Source organism: Aphelocoma coerulescens, chromosome 2 (genome assembly GCF_041296385.1).
Source record: "Aphelocoma coerulescens isolate FSJ_1873_10779 chromosome 2, UR_Acoe_1.0, whole genome shotgun sequence".
NCBI classification, from domain to species: Eukaryota; Metazoa; Chordata; class Aves; order Passeriformes; family Corvidae; genus Aphelocoma; species Aphelocoma coerulescens.
The window spans coordinates 4,599,902-4,616,656 of NC_091015.1; the positions used below are offsets into that span (position 1 = coordinate 4,599,902).

The 16,755-nt window shown below is 41.4% G+C and overlaps 1 protein-coding gene across 1 annotated transcript in view; it reads left to right on the top strand.

Annotated features, from left to right (window-relative positions):
* OXSR1 (oxidative stress responsive kinase 1) overlaps window positions 1-16,755 on the top strand; it is an 88,078-nt gene that overhangs the window by 30,180 nt on the left and 41,143 nt on the right. Inside the window, exon 4 of the mRNA XM_069006325.1 lies at window positions 9,368-9,509. Within this exon, the coding sequence (XP_068862426.1) occupies window positions 9,368-9,509 (142 nt within the window). The remainder of the gene's footprint in view (window positions 1-9,367; window positions 9,510-16,755) is intronic.

Genomic DNA, 16,755 nt, shown 5'->3' on the forward strand with positions numbered 1-16,755 from the left:
GATGATGTGGAAAAATCTGGCTAAACCTGTTTGCTTTTTACTCAAGAGCTCAACAATGACCATAAAACATGTCTCTTTGAAGGTGTTCTTTAGAGAATTTTAGCAGTCCTCTTGGGGGAAATAAAATTCCATGCCAACCTTAAGTCTGTCTTAAAGGGTTTTTAATGTCTCATGTGTCATTAAGCAATACCTTCTGTTTTCTTAGAGGGACATGTAACAGGCCATTAAAGATACGATGACTGTGTGTGTGTGTGGAAAAGAATCCCCTGACAGCTTAGAGCAAGCAGTGTTGCTGTGTGTATAAAAGGTGTATCTATGGGAAAGTTTCCACAACACGAGGAAATGGCATTTCAGGGGGTGCTGGAGAGGCAGCAGCAAGGGGTTTGGCCTTTTCCAAGAGAGGACACAACCTTTTTGAAGAAAATGCACAGCTGCCTCAGTCACTTCACAGCAGTTTTCTGTCAGAATCAAGTCACAATGAGGGTCATCCTTGAACCTCCAAACGTTGTCTCTGTCTGTTCTCAATTTTGTGTGGAGGTGGTTTGTTTTTTGTTTTTTGCTTGTTTGTTTTTTTTAATGTAAAGCTGGGGAAAAGTCAGACCATCATTATCAAGGCATCACAGATGTAAAGACTACACTGGAAAATTTCTGGAAAAATAATCATTGCTTCAGAACCAGCCTCTTGCTGGTGTGAGTGACGACCTGCTTCTCATTTAATATTCCCTTTGAATGGGCTTTTATGTTCTTCAGCCTGATAATTGACCCTTGTGCAGCTCTGGCATTTAGTGGGGGACTTGCAGTAAAGTAGTGCTAGGAAATCTCACTTCTTATTCTGTTGTATATGTTGAAGAGTAGGGTCATACAGTAGAAGACAGACTAGTAAGAGTAATTCTTCTCTCTGTCCAACATTTCTGTGAGTCAGTGTTACATTTTCTCACTTAAAAGGAATCATTTGAAGGCTGGAGGAACTGCTAGAGTAAATAGAAAGACTTTCAGAATGACTGTCACTTTCTAAGCAGAAGGGTACCTTGTGAGGTATTTTTCAGTTGTTTTCTTTTATATACTTTTTACTTCATACTTTTTTTCTATCTGTGCTTCAGGAAACTCATATCTCATAGGCAAATTCTACAGCACAGTCTTAAGGATGGGGGAAGAAACTTGTGATTGGCACTTTCTGACTGAAGAGCTTTTTCATTCACTTCTAACGAGACTATTTTCAGTTGGTCTTAGGCTGAGTGATTTATGTAACAAGAGACACTTCTGAAACTGTCTCTCATTCCTTTGAGCTTAGTTCTTATCAGTAATAAAGTGGCTCGTTTTGCAGTCATCTGTCATCCAGTGGGAAAAATAATGATCTGGGTTTCTCAACAGGAAAAACCTTTGAGCTGGTTTTTAAACCAGAAAACAAAACCAAAAAAAAAGCAAAGGAAAACACCCCCAAAACAAAACCAAAAACAAACAAGCAAACAAAAGCCCTCCACCAAAACAGACCCAAACCAGAGTACAGCCTAACACTTTAATTTTGTTTAGATGTTCAAAGAGATTTGTACATCTCAGTAAGTACATATGAAATACATTCTGATGTCCATTCTGTATCTTGATCATGGCTTTTGTACTTGAGAATTTGTTCTGGGTAAAAGTTCAGAATTTTATTGCATCTTTTCTGTCAGTGTGTGATTTCTGGCTGAAACTGGTTTTAATTTCAGCCTACAAACACTGACCTTACTAATTTGATAAACAGCCCAGAAGACAGCCCAATCTGTAATGCAAGCCTTTTTTGCTGCTGTTGTTGTTGTAAGTGCAATTTAATTTATTTTCTGGCTGCAGTCTTTCTATGAAATCCTAACCTGGTCATACATGCAAGAGTTTTAGGAATGTCTCTAAGGGAAAATAAATCCATGAATTGCTGCTGTCTAATAGTGCTTTGCTCCTCAACAACCAGAGGGTGCACTCAAAGGTACCTTAATTACCTGACTGACATTGTCATGAAACTGAACTATTTGTCTCCACAAGTACTCTGTTGATGGGAGATTTCTGTATTTGAAAGGTGGTCAGCAGCCAGGGGGTAATGGTGGGGAGCTGATGTGCATCAGAGCCCAGCCAGGCTGGTGGGAGTCACTGCTCAGAGCAGTCTGAACTGGCACCACTGACCCCAAACAGGTGTGGAGTTGCTGATGGCAGAAACGTGGCTGGGATGAGATGCCACTGGTAGAGACAGGAGGTGCTGGTGTGTGCAGTTACTGACACCCTTTTGCAGGTCTCCTGGTGTGTTTGGTTTGTGAAGTGTCTGCTGTTTCTGTTCCCTTCAGTAGAAATTGCAGACCCTTTTCTCTAATGATGGAAGTTTTGTAGGGTTCTAAGCTTAGCACTGTGAACTCGACACCTCAGCCTTTGGGTCCAATGTTACTCCAAACTAAACTCCAATGGCTATTTCTAGACAACTGGTGACCTGCTCTTTGCCTCCCTGGCATTCTCCTGTCATGAATTTTACTCGTGCCTTTTTAAAGCCTGCTGAAGCCCAGTCCTGCCCTCAAGCTCCTGCGGCTTTTTAGTAGGAAGAGGAGCAGCTGTGCTTTTGTTCTTGTGCTTTTACTGATTGTGACCTGTTTGCTCTTTTAAATTCTCCCTGCTTTTAACAAGAGCTCTCATTTCACAGGTGACCCAAGGCTGTAGATAACTCTATAAAACAGTTGCTCCTATGAAACAGCTGGCTCTGGTGGCTTGCTACATCACACAACAATTTTTCCTGTCCTAATCTACAGCAGATGAAACCACCAAAGTATTTTTAAACTGTGCAAATCCTTTAAATACTGAAACATTTCCAGAAAGGGCTCTTGGATGTTTTGCCCTCTTGAAGGCTCCTAATGAAATTTGCTAAGGAGATTGCTGTATTGAAATAGTTAAACCTTTTATTTTCCAGAAGTTTTTAAGATTATCTAATCAACTTCTAGCTTCAACCTTTGATCTGAAGTTCAGAAAGTCAGACCAAAAGGGGTAGGTAAGTCTTAGTTCTCTACCAGGGAGTTGGGACTTCTTGTTCTGCTTCTGCTGTGTTAATCTCTGATCTGGCCCCTCCTAATTCCAACAGGGAGTTATGATCAAAGCATAAACCACAGGTTTTTAGAAATCCTCATGTTTATGTTGAATTATTTTCTTAGGAGACAGATATGCTATTTTTAATTCATCTGGAGGAGTTTTAATTTTATTTGTAGAAACACAACTTAATTTCAAACAATTAAGGATGGGATAAGTCAGAAGCAGGAGATGGCAGGGCCTGTACATGATTGCAGAATGCAGAGTGTGTAGATACACTGCCATTCCTAACTGTAATAGGAAAAGCATGAAAAATTAGTTTGTCCTTCAGATTTTCTCCTATAAATGTCTTGGTCACAACAGCAATAGGCTGTTTTGCTCCCTTTATTGTATTACTTTGTTTTCTGCCTTAATCTTTTCATATTTCTTATGCATCCATGCACATACCCTAGAGGGAAGGAGGCAAGAAGTGGAAGTTTCCTTTGCCTTCACTCTGAGGTTTAACCCGGGTTAATGTCTTTTCCTTTGTTTTGTATATGTTGTTGTTTCCTTTACTTTGCTATTCTCCTGCTGTATCTATATTCCTCAGTCCCAGAGGTACTGAATCCAAGCAGCTCTTCCTTCTTTTGCATTTTCTTCATCTGTTTGCCAGAGACTGACAAGGTCCAGATATAATTCTTGGCTCTGATGAGAGTCAGATTCACTGAAACCACGGGCTAGTGCTGAGATGTCTTGAAAGAAGCAGCAGTGAATCTGCCAACACCCCCTTCTCAAAGGTTCAGCCTGTTCAGCATCAGTGTTTGTCAGGTTTGGGGCAGATTTTGGTTCTCACAAAGTTGTGTAGTGATCCCCAGCACTGTTTTCCAGCCTATCAATGCAGGTACTGTTACCTGCTTTTTTTTAATTTTTTTTTTCCCAGGTTGGAAATTAGAGTATTAAATTTTCCCGTTCTGCTTCCCAGACAAAGTTAAAGGAGGAGGTTTTTTTGCATTTAACTTATAGTGTATCTTGGTTCTGTCACTTAAGTTATAATGTAACATGCAAGATATGGTTCCCACAGCAACCAGCTCTGCTGTACATTTTTTCTGCCTCTGGGGGCATGTAAAATTCCATCTGGAATACTCCTGCATTTATCTGTAATCTTGATCCAAACAAGCTTTCCTTTCTGCTCAGGTTTTCATGCTCTTCTCTGCTTCAGCCCCAGTGTGCTGAAGCACTAAGCAATGTCAGTGATGACTGTGGATGTTTTCTTCCTCTGCTGAGGAGAAGCGTCAGAAACAGGCTTCCTAAATGCTGTTCCACAGGCTTGGTGGTGTAGGTGAGGTCAAGGAATTGTGCTCTGGATTTGGAACAGGAAACCTCAGTGTTTGTGGTGGTTTGCTGTTGAAAGTGAATCAGTGGAACAATTAGGACTCCTTGCCCCGAGGGTGTGATTACACGGAAGTTTTCCTCAGCAGCAAAGCTGGTTTAAGGAGTTCCTGGTTGTTTGGTCTCCACCCTGCCTTGAAAACTGGATTTCCAGTTACTGCAGTGATCCCGTTTACAGTATGGCTTTGTAAGTGGGTGCAGGGACACAACAGCGAGGTGGTGAACCGTGGCACTCTAATCTCATTTTCTTGCCGTAGGTAACCCAGTATCTCTGGAGAAACACATAGTTCATGGTGTTGAAAGAGTCAGTTTTACTGGATATGTGTGTGGGATGCAAGACAGGACTGTCCATTGTAAGTGGTCTGCCTGTCAATATCCAAAATCTCAATATCCTTCTCTTACAAGTAGTTCCAGGCTGGGCTCTCTCAGCTGAGGGTAAGTCTGTGTACAGGTAGTTCCTGCTGACTTGTGCTGTCCTTAGGAGCTACTGCATTATCAACTTTTGGAGCAGACTAGGAAGCTTGTGACTTTGAGCAGAAAACCACTCCCCTCTCAAGTGCTTCGCTGAGAGATTGCTCTCTACTAAGTAGGTGCCTTTCCATGGCCATTGGTGTCAGAGTACACTGAGACACTTGGATGATGAATGCTAAATGCTATATCAGATTGCACAGTATCTCCTAGGCTTCCTGTTGATGTGCTGCAAAGTGTATATTTGATGGGCAAGAATTTGTTTTAGCTGCATTTTTTCCATATCAATCACTAAATGTTGTCTCATTTCCTTTGTCTTCTGCTGGGGTTTGAGATCAGTTGCTCTTCACCAGCTTTCTTTAAACATCCTTGTTAATGACAGCATTATTTATATTTATGGTTAGACTCCAGTTCTGAGCATTTTGTCTGTGTCTTGTTTTGTCTTTTCTTGGTATGTGGCCCCTTCTGGGCTTGGAAAAGCCTTCCAGTCAGCCTCAGCCAAACTTAATTTCTTTTTTTTTTTCTTTCTCTGATTTAGGGCTCACCTTTCTGTACTGTGAGTCTGTACTTGCTACTTGTGCATTTTTAGTGAGAAAAATCATGAGGAAATTGTGTAATCAAGCCTAATGCCATGTATAATACACACCAGAGTGCTTCATAGCATTATCTAAAATAGAGGTTTTATTTTAGGGAGGAGTCAAAGATATTTTTTTCTTTTCTGGAGACATTGTAGTAGATTTGTTTTCTCCTTGAAAATCTTGTAACTGTTCTTTAATACAGAGCTGGGTGCCTTATTTCCAGTGTGAACCTCATCCTCTGGCCACTAGATTCTGTTTTACAGTGAGATTGAGCAGTTTGCACATGGAGCACAAATCCATAGTGAAACTGCATTTGAGTAGAGATCCAGCTGTGTTTGGATGTGCTTTCTCTTCCCCAGTTACTCCTAAACTGGTTTGAGGCTGGGTCAGAAGCTGGCAGTATCTGCAGTCATGCTGGTGTTTTCCAGCAGTGTGGTCAGTTTGTAAAGCACATGCTCTCGTGTGGTTTAGGCCCTGGTTCCAGTTCAGCTGAACTCGTTTCCATTTAATTTTAGCAGTTATTATATTGCTGGATTGGGAACAGGCCACTGTGCAAAACAGTCATTTCCCACTTCAGATTCTGATTGGCTGATCTCTTGGTCCAGTATACTGGAGTTGGTGTGGGAATTTGGCTGTATCCTGAGGCAGTGGATGTCTTACCTTAGTGAGTGGTGTCACACACTTAACTGAGATCCCTGGGATCAACTTTGCCTTGAATTTATCAGCCTAATGCTGAAATCCAATCCTGGCCTTCTAGCAGGAGGTGTTTTCCTTAACAGTGAAATTCCCATTACTTTTGCTTTCAAAGTAGCTTCTACCTTGGCTGTGGGTTTCTCTCCAGGGATTTGGTTATTCTGTTGCTCCATGCCAGGCTTCCTGAGCCAGAATGCTGGAACATGACATGGAGCAATGCTTGGAAATGGAGCTTGGCTTTGTTCTTTGTATTCCATGGTGCTGTGCTTAATGAAGTTGCAGTTGAGTTGTGAGTCAGAACCAACTCCCAAACTTACTGATTTGTGAGGTGGAAAAATCACAGCTTCATGGTGCTGTGGTGCCAGTAGTCAAACCCTGAGCAGACAAAGGGGGATGATCCTAAGAACACTTTCTCCAACAGAAAAGTGACTCTTGGGTTGCTTTTCTGCTGTTATGTGCACTGAGCATTTTGCTGATCCCTTTTTGCTGTTCTCCTTTCTGCAGAGGACTGGCAAATTCCCCCACTCCCATGAACATCTCTCAATGTGAAAGTGGTTTTAAAATAAATGTGCTTAAAGAGTGGCAGGCAGGACTGGGAGCAGATATAGCCTGGGTGTGAATCAGCCTTTTCACAACCAGGGCTGGCTCTGTGCGTGTGCTCTCGTCTGTCTACCCTCCACCCCCTTTTCAGGGTTAAATGCAACCTCTAACTTGGCTAAATAGAGGAATTTTGACCAAATGAATTTGAGCACCATATGATCTGCCTCCTCATGTTCCCTGAACCCTTTGCAGGAGAAGGGAAATGTTTGTGAACAAAGTCTGCTAACGGAGTCGTGGGTGGAAAGAGGACAAAATGAGTACGTGAAGAACCACATATTTTCACTGGACTTCTAAAACAAGTGACAGTTTGTTCTCCAGATTAAGGCACATTTGAGAGGAAAGACCTGAACAGTGGAAGTGGAGGGGCTTTTTTGGTGGGTTTTTGTTTTGATACCACAAAAATTCTCATGCAGAATAAGAACCCTCAAAGTTTGTAAGCATGTACTCATTAAATGGGAAAATGTGATAGGCTGAAGGCCAGGTGAGTCCTCATGAAATACAACAGAGGATCCTTTTCTCAGAACATAAAGGTGAGATTTCAGTGAAGGGGTTCATCTCCAGCATCTCAAATTTTAGTTTTCTTCAGTAAAGATACACTTGCTCTATTGCAGGAAGTCCAGTGTATGTCAGAACAACCTGAGTTACCCCTGGGTGAAACCTTTGGCTAAGACCTATGTCAAAATTCACTCAACATGAGTGTGTTTCTCTGCTTGGGTGGGGTAAAGGAAGGCTGAACACTGAGTATTCTTGCATAAAATGTTGGGGGGGTGTTATGTAACCTCATTTCTATTTTTTTTTTTTTTTATTTTTCCTCTGGGTTTTTTTAATATTTTTGTTAAGAGTCTGCTGTGTTAATGTTGTGTCCTTTGCAAATATCTTGAACCAAACAAAGATTTTTTTGGTAAGAGGATGCTGAAGTTGCCATTCAGGCCAACCAATTTATCCCTCAGTTTATTTCCACTGGGTTTACTGGATGTCTTGGTGTCCAGGTGAGGCTGATGCCAGTGGGCCAGAGGAGATGGAAAGTCAGAAATAGTGTGTCTGCTGTCTGCAGCAAGCTTTTAGATGAGCTCAGCATATACTGCTTTACACAAACTTAGGGACACTGTGCACCCAAGTAATTGTTTCCTCTGCAGTTTGAATTGTGCAAAATGAGTGTTTCCACACGGTGTTTGTATTCAAACCTTGCAGCCTCTGCTTTTCTAGGAGAGTCCAAAAGGAATATACTCTTCTAAGTGAAAACTGATCTGCACAATTGTTTTGGCCTAGAAATTCAGTTGGGATAGTTAACAAAATAAATGTTAAAAAGGAGAGGGTTTTTTTGTCTACCTGAACCTGAAGGGTGAGAAGAAAATCAAACTAAAAACCTCCATTGTATTTTCCACTTGCTTCAAGAATTTACAAGGTGAAACTTCTAATTCCCCCAGGCCAAAATCATGAGAGGAAGTTTCTGTTCTTCAGATCCAAAAATAATTTTCTCTTACTTTTTTGATTGTGAGTTAGGAAGAATGAAGTTCCCTAAGCTTTTCTAAAACTGAACCCAGCTTTTCTAAGCTAGCTGAGTTAACACTGGGATATTCTTTCCCTGTAAGTTTCCTGTTCAAAGACAGGCAAAGCTGCAATTTGTGCTGTGCAGTTGTGCCTGCTTTTCTCATTCTCTAAGAACTTCCCAGTACCGCTGACACTGCTTTGTGCCTGTAGCTGTAAAAACTGTGCTAGTCCCTATCCAGTCATTAAACCACAGAAACCCAAGTTTGAAGGGGCTAAATGGCAGAGGCTTTGGAAAAGAGGCTTAGCCGTCCCATGCTGGAGCAATAAAAGTTCTGAGAAGTGTCTTCAGTCCAGATGCAAATACAAAGAGGGCAGTACCCAGGGCCTATGAAAAGCAGGGCCTTGCACAAGAGGCCTGGTGCGAGTCACTGGTTCTGTTTATTCCTGGGTGCAGTTTGAAGAAGTGGTTTGCTCTCTAAAGCAGGGTTTGTCATGGAAGATGATGTAATTCACACCATGCTTGGGGGAGAGACTAAACATGCTTCTAGGGAAGGATCTAAGCTACTCCAGTTTTGTGCACGGTGAAGAAGTGACTTACTGTTAGAATTCAGCCTCATTTGTTCTCTATTTAGTGATTTTCACTTTCTTTCCCTGTTAGAGTTGTACCAGCCCTTAAAATACTAGATTTTTCACGCTATTCCTCTGCACAGAATTTGTAGGAGTTGAAAAAGTGTGCTTAATTTTATCAAGCTTGTTGCCTTCAGCTTGTGAGTCCTGGCAGCCCCCTGCTTTTTCCATTTCCCCCTTCAGCTTCTCCAGGACTCAGCACTAAACCAGTTTGTAACATCAGTATCTACCTAAAAACCTTCCAAGAGTCCTGTGTGTGTATATTTTACATTTTGGCTTTTTCAAATAACTTCTCAATTACTTGTGATCATAGGGGTTTTACAGCCTGCCTCGAGGATCTGCACCCAGGGGTGCATTGTTGCCTCTGCTTTCCTGCAGCAAAGGCTTCAACTTCTGACTCTGATCCTGACTATCATCAGTGAATTCCTTGTATATTAAATGATGATAAATTACACTTAATTTTGAATCAGTTCTTCTAGTTTAAACTAAGGTGTTTAACTCTTCTCTAGGCTCTGTTTTGGATATTATCAAGCACATCGTGGCCAAAGGAGAACACAAGACTGGTGTCCTGGATGAAGCCTGTATAGCCACAATCCTTAAGGAGGTGCTGGAGGGACTGGACTACCTGCATAAAAATGGGCAAATCCACAGGTATTTTATGTTTTTCTCACTTTGTCATAAAATGTTATTGAAGCAGAGTAGCTGAGCACACACAATCTCATCCCACAACTTGCTGTGAAGGCACAAAGAGAGGAAAGTAAAGGTGGGAGCTTAATCAAAATGCAGAATTCAAATGCTTATATTCTATATACTATGTCTATATTCTATGAGTAGGCCAAAGTTGAGTAAACTTCGGGGTGTTGGAAGTTCTAATATAGAGAATCTCTTTCTAAATGTCATCATTTAGCTGCAAAGTGTAGTTGATGGAAAGCTGGAAAACTTCAACTGGTTTTGTTTCTTGCTGAGCTACAAATTACCAAGAGCACTGCATAGGCAGAGTGGAGCAATTTAATAAAAAGTCCTTCCAGCTCTGTTTTTTTTTTTTTTTTTTTTTTTTTTTTGAGGTTTGACTGCAAAATCAACATCATGAAACTCGAATTTGAGTAATTTCTTAAAAAAAAAAAAAGAAATAAAAATAATGGAAAAAATTCTTCTGTAGGCAAAGCCCAGTTAACTAACTAATGGCCTGTTATTTGACAGATCACTGAAATTCATGGGTTTCTGTGCTGCTGTCTTGTTTGGGATATGTTTTTAAATCATATTTTCCTCTCTCCTGGTGTCAAGGTGTGGTGTAGTTCAGTACGAGAAGATCCTAAGTTGGTCTGTTCTGTGTTAAAAAGACTGAGATTTGCAATCCTAAATATGTGCTGAAAATAGAATATACTGCTTGTGGTTAATATACACAATCCCAGCCACAGACTGCTGCTGGAACAGCCTCTTCTTTCTTGGGAAATTGGTGAGCTTGGCTCTCTTTTGGTACAACGCCATTATAAGCATTGCTGCTGCTGTGCTGGAGTAAGTTTCTGTCCTCTTATAGCTGCACAAGAAGAGGTAATTTTTTTGCCAGAACGTTATTTTAATTAGAAAATACAAGAGGTATTTATTTCATCTTTTCAATCAAACTGACTGGCTTTTGTAGGTTATTTTGGATTAAAAGGAAAGGAACAGTTGGAAATAATTCAGGTGGAATTCTTCTCCCTTAAAGAAGTCTCAAATTTCGGTTTCCAGTCTCAATTAAAATTCTGATTTAACAAGAATCATTGTCTTCATTGGAGACAGTTTTGATTTCATAGCTGGTTGCTTAACTTTTTTTTTTAGAGATAAGACTTGGGGCAGCTCTGGGAATTTAGAGTAAAGTAATAAACTACCTTACTTGCCAGTTGCGGTAACTTCACTTCGCCGTAAGTAATTGACAGAACTGTGTTCATCTGTGACCTGCAGTTGGCTTGCTTGGCTGATTTAGTTATCTTCTGGTCTAGTGAAATTGAAATATATATGTTAAAGCAGCAGAAACCTGTTAAATCTCAGTTTCTTGGAAGATACTGCATAATGTTTTATGCACTGAAGAGAGGTGGTTCACTATTTGGCTGGCTGGAAGACTAGTAAATGTGGTGAAGATTAGAGAGAATATTTATGTGTGTGGTGTGGGTTTTTTTTTTTTTTTACTGCACTCAGCAAAAATACTGTGTTCACAAAACCCAAACTGCTTGGTCTGAAGAAAAATGATTCATATTGAATCCTTTGGAAATGAACTGGATCAAACCTGCTGTGACCATTCTCATCCTGCTCATTGAAGCATTTTGCCCACACTTCAGCAAAGAAATCAAAGCTGTGTCATTGCTGCAGCTTAAGGTTATGGTTGTGCATCAGCTCCTTTGCATGTGTTTCATCCCTGTGTTTTGGGGCTGCTCCAAAAATGGTGTAAAATTTTAGCATAGAAAAGGGTTTGGATTATTTCATTGTGTTGGGCACAGTGGTTTGGGAAATCTGGAGAACTGGGATACAAAAGGAAAGTTGTGTGGTTTCCTACCTGTGATGCAAAGCTGTTTTGGCTGTTGGCAGAAGGTGAGCTGACATGCCTTTGAGGGATGAGACATGTTTCCTTAATAGAGTTCCTTTGCTGTGTTCCATTTTATCCAGATGTGTGTGTGCTGCTGCTGAGGAAAGCACAGTTTAAAGTTGTAGTGCAGCTGGGACTTTTCCTCATCCGTAGGAATATCTGTATGGTTTTCCCATTTTGCTTAATGCTAGGGGTCATAATATTGGTCATGCCTGATGGGAAAGGCAGGTGGAAATCTTGCAGCCGTGCCTGAGATGCTCTGAGAGGAAGTGTTTAAAATAAATGAACTTTGGTCCCACGGGTCAGCTTAAAATTTCTGGCTCTAAAGGAAAACACATCAGGTGATGGCTGAACTGCAAATATTGTGTCTGTAGTGTGAGGCAGCTGTGCTTGGGGTGAACTACAGGCCAGAGCAAGATCAGCTGTGAAGGGTCAAAATTGAAGGGCTTTAGTTAAGACCTGGAACAGCCAGCCCAAAGCAAGCAGACATCCAGCAGAAAAAATGTTCAGCTGGTCATGCTAAATATCCCAACTCTGCTCATGTTACACCTTGGAGAAAGCAATTTGATAAAATTAGAGACACAGTATGAGTGAATGACTGTAATTTGCACATTTGAAGTTGGACAGCCAGGCCAGTGTCACACCCCAAAGGATGAATATTGGGTCCCAAATGTAATTTTGTGGGCGCTGTAGACCAGAAGTGGGGCTGTAAATCATTGGTGAGATCAGAGAACATATTTCTGTCAGCAGAGCTGCTCAATACTTCTAAATTATGCATCATCTTAAATGGGTAGATGAAGTTAACACGTGAAAAGCTGGCATAATGAAATTTTGCTGCTGCTGTATCTTGCTCTGCCTATGCCTGCCTTGAATTTAATGCCACTTCCAATTAAGTTTTGGGGAGCTGGCTTGGTGTGGAAGTGTAAATCCTTGCTTTGGACAGGAGAGGAGTTTGACAGTGTTCTCTAGAGGCGATTAGAAAGCCAAATATCTATTGAAGGCTTAAATTATAATTTTTTCTTGTTTACTTTCCTAATTAACAGCCAGAGTGAGTCTGAGACTTGAATAGATGCCATTGTTCAGGAACAAATGCTGAAGTCTCCCACATTGCCCAGAGTGATGGTTTTTTTTGCTTTCATCTTGCAAGGGCTGTTGGGAAGTGTCTGAGGCCTTATGGCAAAGACAAAGGACAAGACAAAACCAGTTTTATTTTCATTAAACACTCTATACCACAGTAACAATTGATTACAAATGGGTCCCCATCTTCCTCCACAATCACCTGTGCCTCCGTTTTCTGGGAGTTGGAAGCTCCCTGCCTTCGCTGCCCTGTGCCTGTCCCTGGCCACCTCTCCCATGCCAGCTGCTACTGTCCCTGTTGTGGTTTCCTGTGTAGCATGGTGATCCCAATGAGACTTTGAAATCCCAGTGATCTGGCTCATGTTAAGTGAGTTAAGTACCTGGGCACCAGCCAGAGCGCTGAGGACAGAGGGCCAGACTCGGAAGCCTTCGGATGAAGCTGTCCTGCAGGAATCTGCTCGGGCACATTTCTTTATGGAAGTCAAGCAAGGCTGACATGCTATGAGGGGTTGCTGCTGGGCTAATATGGGCTGGGTGACACTCAGGGTATGTTGTACTTCTTCCCCATTTGGACTCTGATTCCTCTGTGTACTTGGGGATTAGGAGCAGTTTGATGAATGACTTAGAAATAAAACTAAAGCAAAACCAACCCAAGAGGTTTTATTTAAAAAGATTTATTGGAGGGAAGTTCGAGGCTTTCTTTTTCAGGTGGTGCTGTGTATGGCAGGCTGACAAATCATGCTGATTAACTGTTACAAGGTCCCTCTGTCTTTCTCCCTATTTTTATCTCTGAGCTTATCTTCTGTTCATGATTAGCTGTTGTGTAACTGAATATTTTAGTTAGTCCAGGTGAAATAATACACTGCTCAAATATAACCAGATTCTTCTATTGCAGGACAATAAAAGTGATACTAGCCTGTCTTTTTGTAAAAACAAAAAAAGCCTGGGAAGTGGTTTAGAGTTGCATGCACTTGAACTGTTGGCATGGCAGCAATCCAGCTATTAGTTTGTTTGCTGCTCTACTTCTTACAGGGTGAGAGGAGCAGCAGCATGTTTGATATGCTGAGTTAGATCAGCTTGTGCTTCCATACACAATGTGTGGAGGGGTTCTGGTGTCTTTTCAAAATCACAGTGTTGGCAGCAGGGTGCTGGGACAGCTGTTTGTGGCTTTGAAGAGACCCTGGAAACAATATTCTTCCTGTGCTTTTATGCCAAATAGATTCACTCTTTTTTTTTGGACCTTAGCATGATTTTGACAGAGAATCAAAAGTTTAATTCTTTGCCTCTTTACCCATAATAAGAGTAAATAACTTCTGAAAAATGGGTATCTATATGTGAGTACATGCACATCACCAATACTTGCATGTGGGATTTTGGAGGAGCTCACCTCCAGCAGCAAGGTTTGGATTTAAGATGAAGGAGCTGATGGATATATTTTGGCAGAACTTGGCTGTCCTACAGGATTCAAGCTTAATTTTCATGTAGCTGATTAATGCATTGATAGCCATGCTGGCAGGTATTGTGGTTAAACTGGATTCCACTTTGCCTCTGAAATGCTGTACTTTCATGTTTCTGTAGGAATACTGTGGGAGAACTTCAGCCTCTCCTCCCCACAGTGCTGTAATCTTGCTTTGGGGAGTATGTTTTGGAAGTGGAGTTTGGTAGGGGAGGATTGAGGAATGGATAACAGGATGTGGAGCCTTTCCACCTCTAATTGCCAGTTTGATTTTAAGTCAGGACACCAGTAATTTGAAAGTTGGCTATTGCTTAGCTGTGGGAAGTGGAATTTTTTATTCAGAGAGGTACTTTAGTCTCTTCTCTTCTATAGTATGGGATGGGTAGAAATAACCTTTAGAGCTGGTAGTTAATATGAATTTTAGAGCTTTAATTTGTAAGCAATTCAGAAGCCAGAAGAATAGAAATGTTACTTTTGTGTGTCTCTGTGGGAAGGAGGACAAGATGCTGCTCTAGACTCTGCTGGGTGCTTTGTTCTCCCAAATAAACACCTTGCTGTGCAAGGGCCCAAGGACCACTGAACCCCCACTGTCTGTACAGTCAAACTGGGGTGTATTGTGGTGGTTTGGCAAACCAGCACGTTTTCCTGGTGGCTGTTTCTTCCACTGCATCATCCAGAAATTCATTGTTTAAAAAAAAAAAAGAAAATTCCCTGTGGTTGCAGAGAGATAATATGAACCAGATGTAAATCCCAAACCTGCAGACAGCCAGAAACAATAACTCCTGTGGAGACAGTTTTCCTCAAAGTGGATAAAGACAGTCTTTACTCTGAAGTCTAAAAACCTGGGATTTCAACCTCTGATGGTAAATATGGCTGCTGGGGGGTGCTGGGGCCTGCAACAGCTCCAGGATATGCCCCAACTCTTGGCAACTCCCTGCAATGCAAGGGTCCAGGTGGGCTCCAGGGGGATGCCTGAAGGTGTGGCTGTTGCAATCAGGTGTTTGCCCCACTGTCATTTCCCTCACACCCAGGTGCTACCTCTGAACTTTATCACTGGGTGTCCTGCAGTTACTCAAAGTAAGTTTGGCTTAGTCCAAAGGAAAATCAACTGTTTGATAGAACTACTCTGGCCTTTTATAAAAGGGAGGGGAGTTTTCAGGTTTTTCTCTCTGCTTTGCTACATGGAGATGAGAAGCAGGAAAAATACAATGAAGAGTGGGAAAATAGAGGTTGGGTGATCTCCTAAAGGTTCAACAGCAGTGACAGGTTTTGGTCAGTGATCCATAACTGAGTTGTATACTCAAATAATGGTGGTTTCTAGCAATTCACAAATTGTCAGGAGTATTTGAATTTGATGTGTTTCGGAATAATCATTCACTGTTGGCAGCATTAAATGTATCAAGTGAAAATGTAACAGACTCTTTGCTTTTACTCTGAAGAAACCAAGTGCCATTCACACATGTACAGCACTGTTTGTGACATCTTTCTCGTGTCAATGCCTTAATCTGGTGTAGATTGCTGAGACTAGGTCACCCAGTACAGGCTCTTGCAGCATCTCTCCAGCAGCAAAGTAATTGTTTAAATTGTCTTGTTAATCTGTTCTACTGTGAATAATACATGATGTGAATATAACTCACTTCAAAAAGATGCTTTTGGATAGTGTTCCCTGTTTTGGTGCACCAGGATTTCTGGCCTTCCTAGATCCTAAAAGCTGCATATGTGGAGATGCTTTAAACATTTCTTCAGACCACTGCAGTCTTTTCATTTGTGTCTTATGCTAAAGCAGGAGAAAAGGACCATTTGCTAAATTTGTGTGGTAACATATTAAACACACTTGAAAACTTTGCAAGGCTGCATCAGAAATTATTTTTGTATGTTTACTAAATTGAATTATATCCTGCCTTGCAGAGTTCTAATAAAACATTGATATTAAAAGGTAAAGTGAATACTTTCAAAAACAAAGGTGAGACAAAATCCACACACATTTAGGACAACAAACAAAGAACTGCCACAGAGAAATCTATCTCTTCATGGTAGTCTGGAAAGCATCACCAAGGGGAGACTGGCAGTGCAGAGAGGACTTGTTTCCATTGTACAGATACCTGATTTAATAACTGCCTTCTCCATTTTATGGGAATAACTGGATGAAACAGAGATCTTTCTTCCTATGCTGGTCATGCTTAAAACTGTCATCGTACAGATTTTGGGGAAGGAAGTCTTGCTGACAGGTCTTTTGTGAGCTCTGGCTGTCTTGACTTTCTCCTCCTGTGTCACGTTGCAGACGTGGCTCAGCAGGAGCTGTGGGTGGCTATGTAGATAGGGACAGCTCTTGGCTGCATGGGGAATGCCTTGGACCTTGTGTGTATAGAGATAGACTTACTGCTTCTCCAGAACAGGGTGCTTATTGCCTTTGGGAAATGGAGACCTTTTTGAGCTCCCCTATGTCAAGTTTTTGGGGTCTAATTTGATCCAAGTTGGTTCTATATTTACCAGAATGACCTTTCATCTTTCCGTCATGGAGGGGAGATATGTGAATCACTGACATTCCTGTTTCTTCTGCCACCTGATGCAGCTTGTACTCAAATTGGGGTGATGTACACGTGGTAATTTTTTGGAAATAGCTATTTCTTAGTGCACTAGGAACACGTTATGACGTGCAAGACCTACTGCAGCATGGTGGTGTCACTGGTACTGCCACGTGAAGCAAACCCACCTCCTTCCACGTGAAAGAATTTGACATGAAATACTGAAATAAGACCGCATTATAACTTGACTATTTCCCTCTGTTACCAGTGACTAAGGCA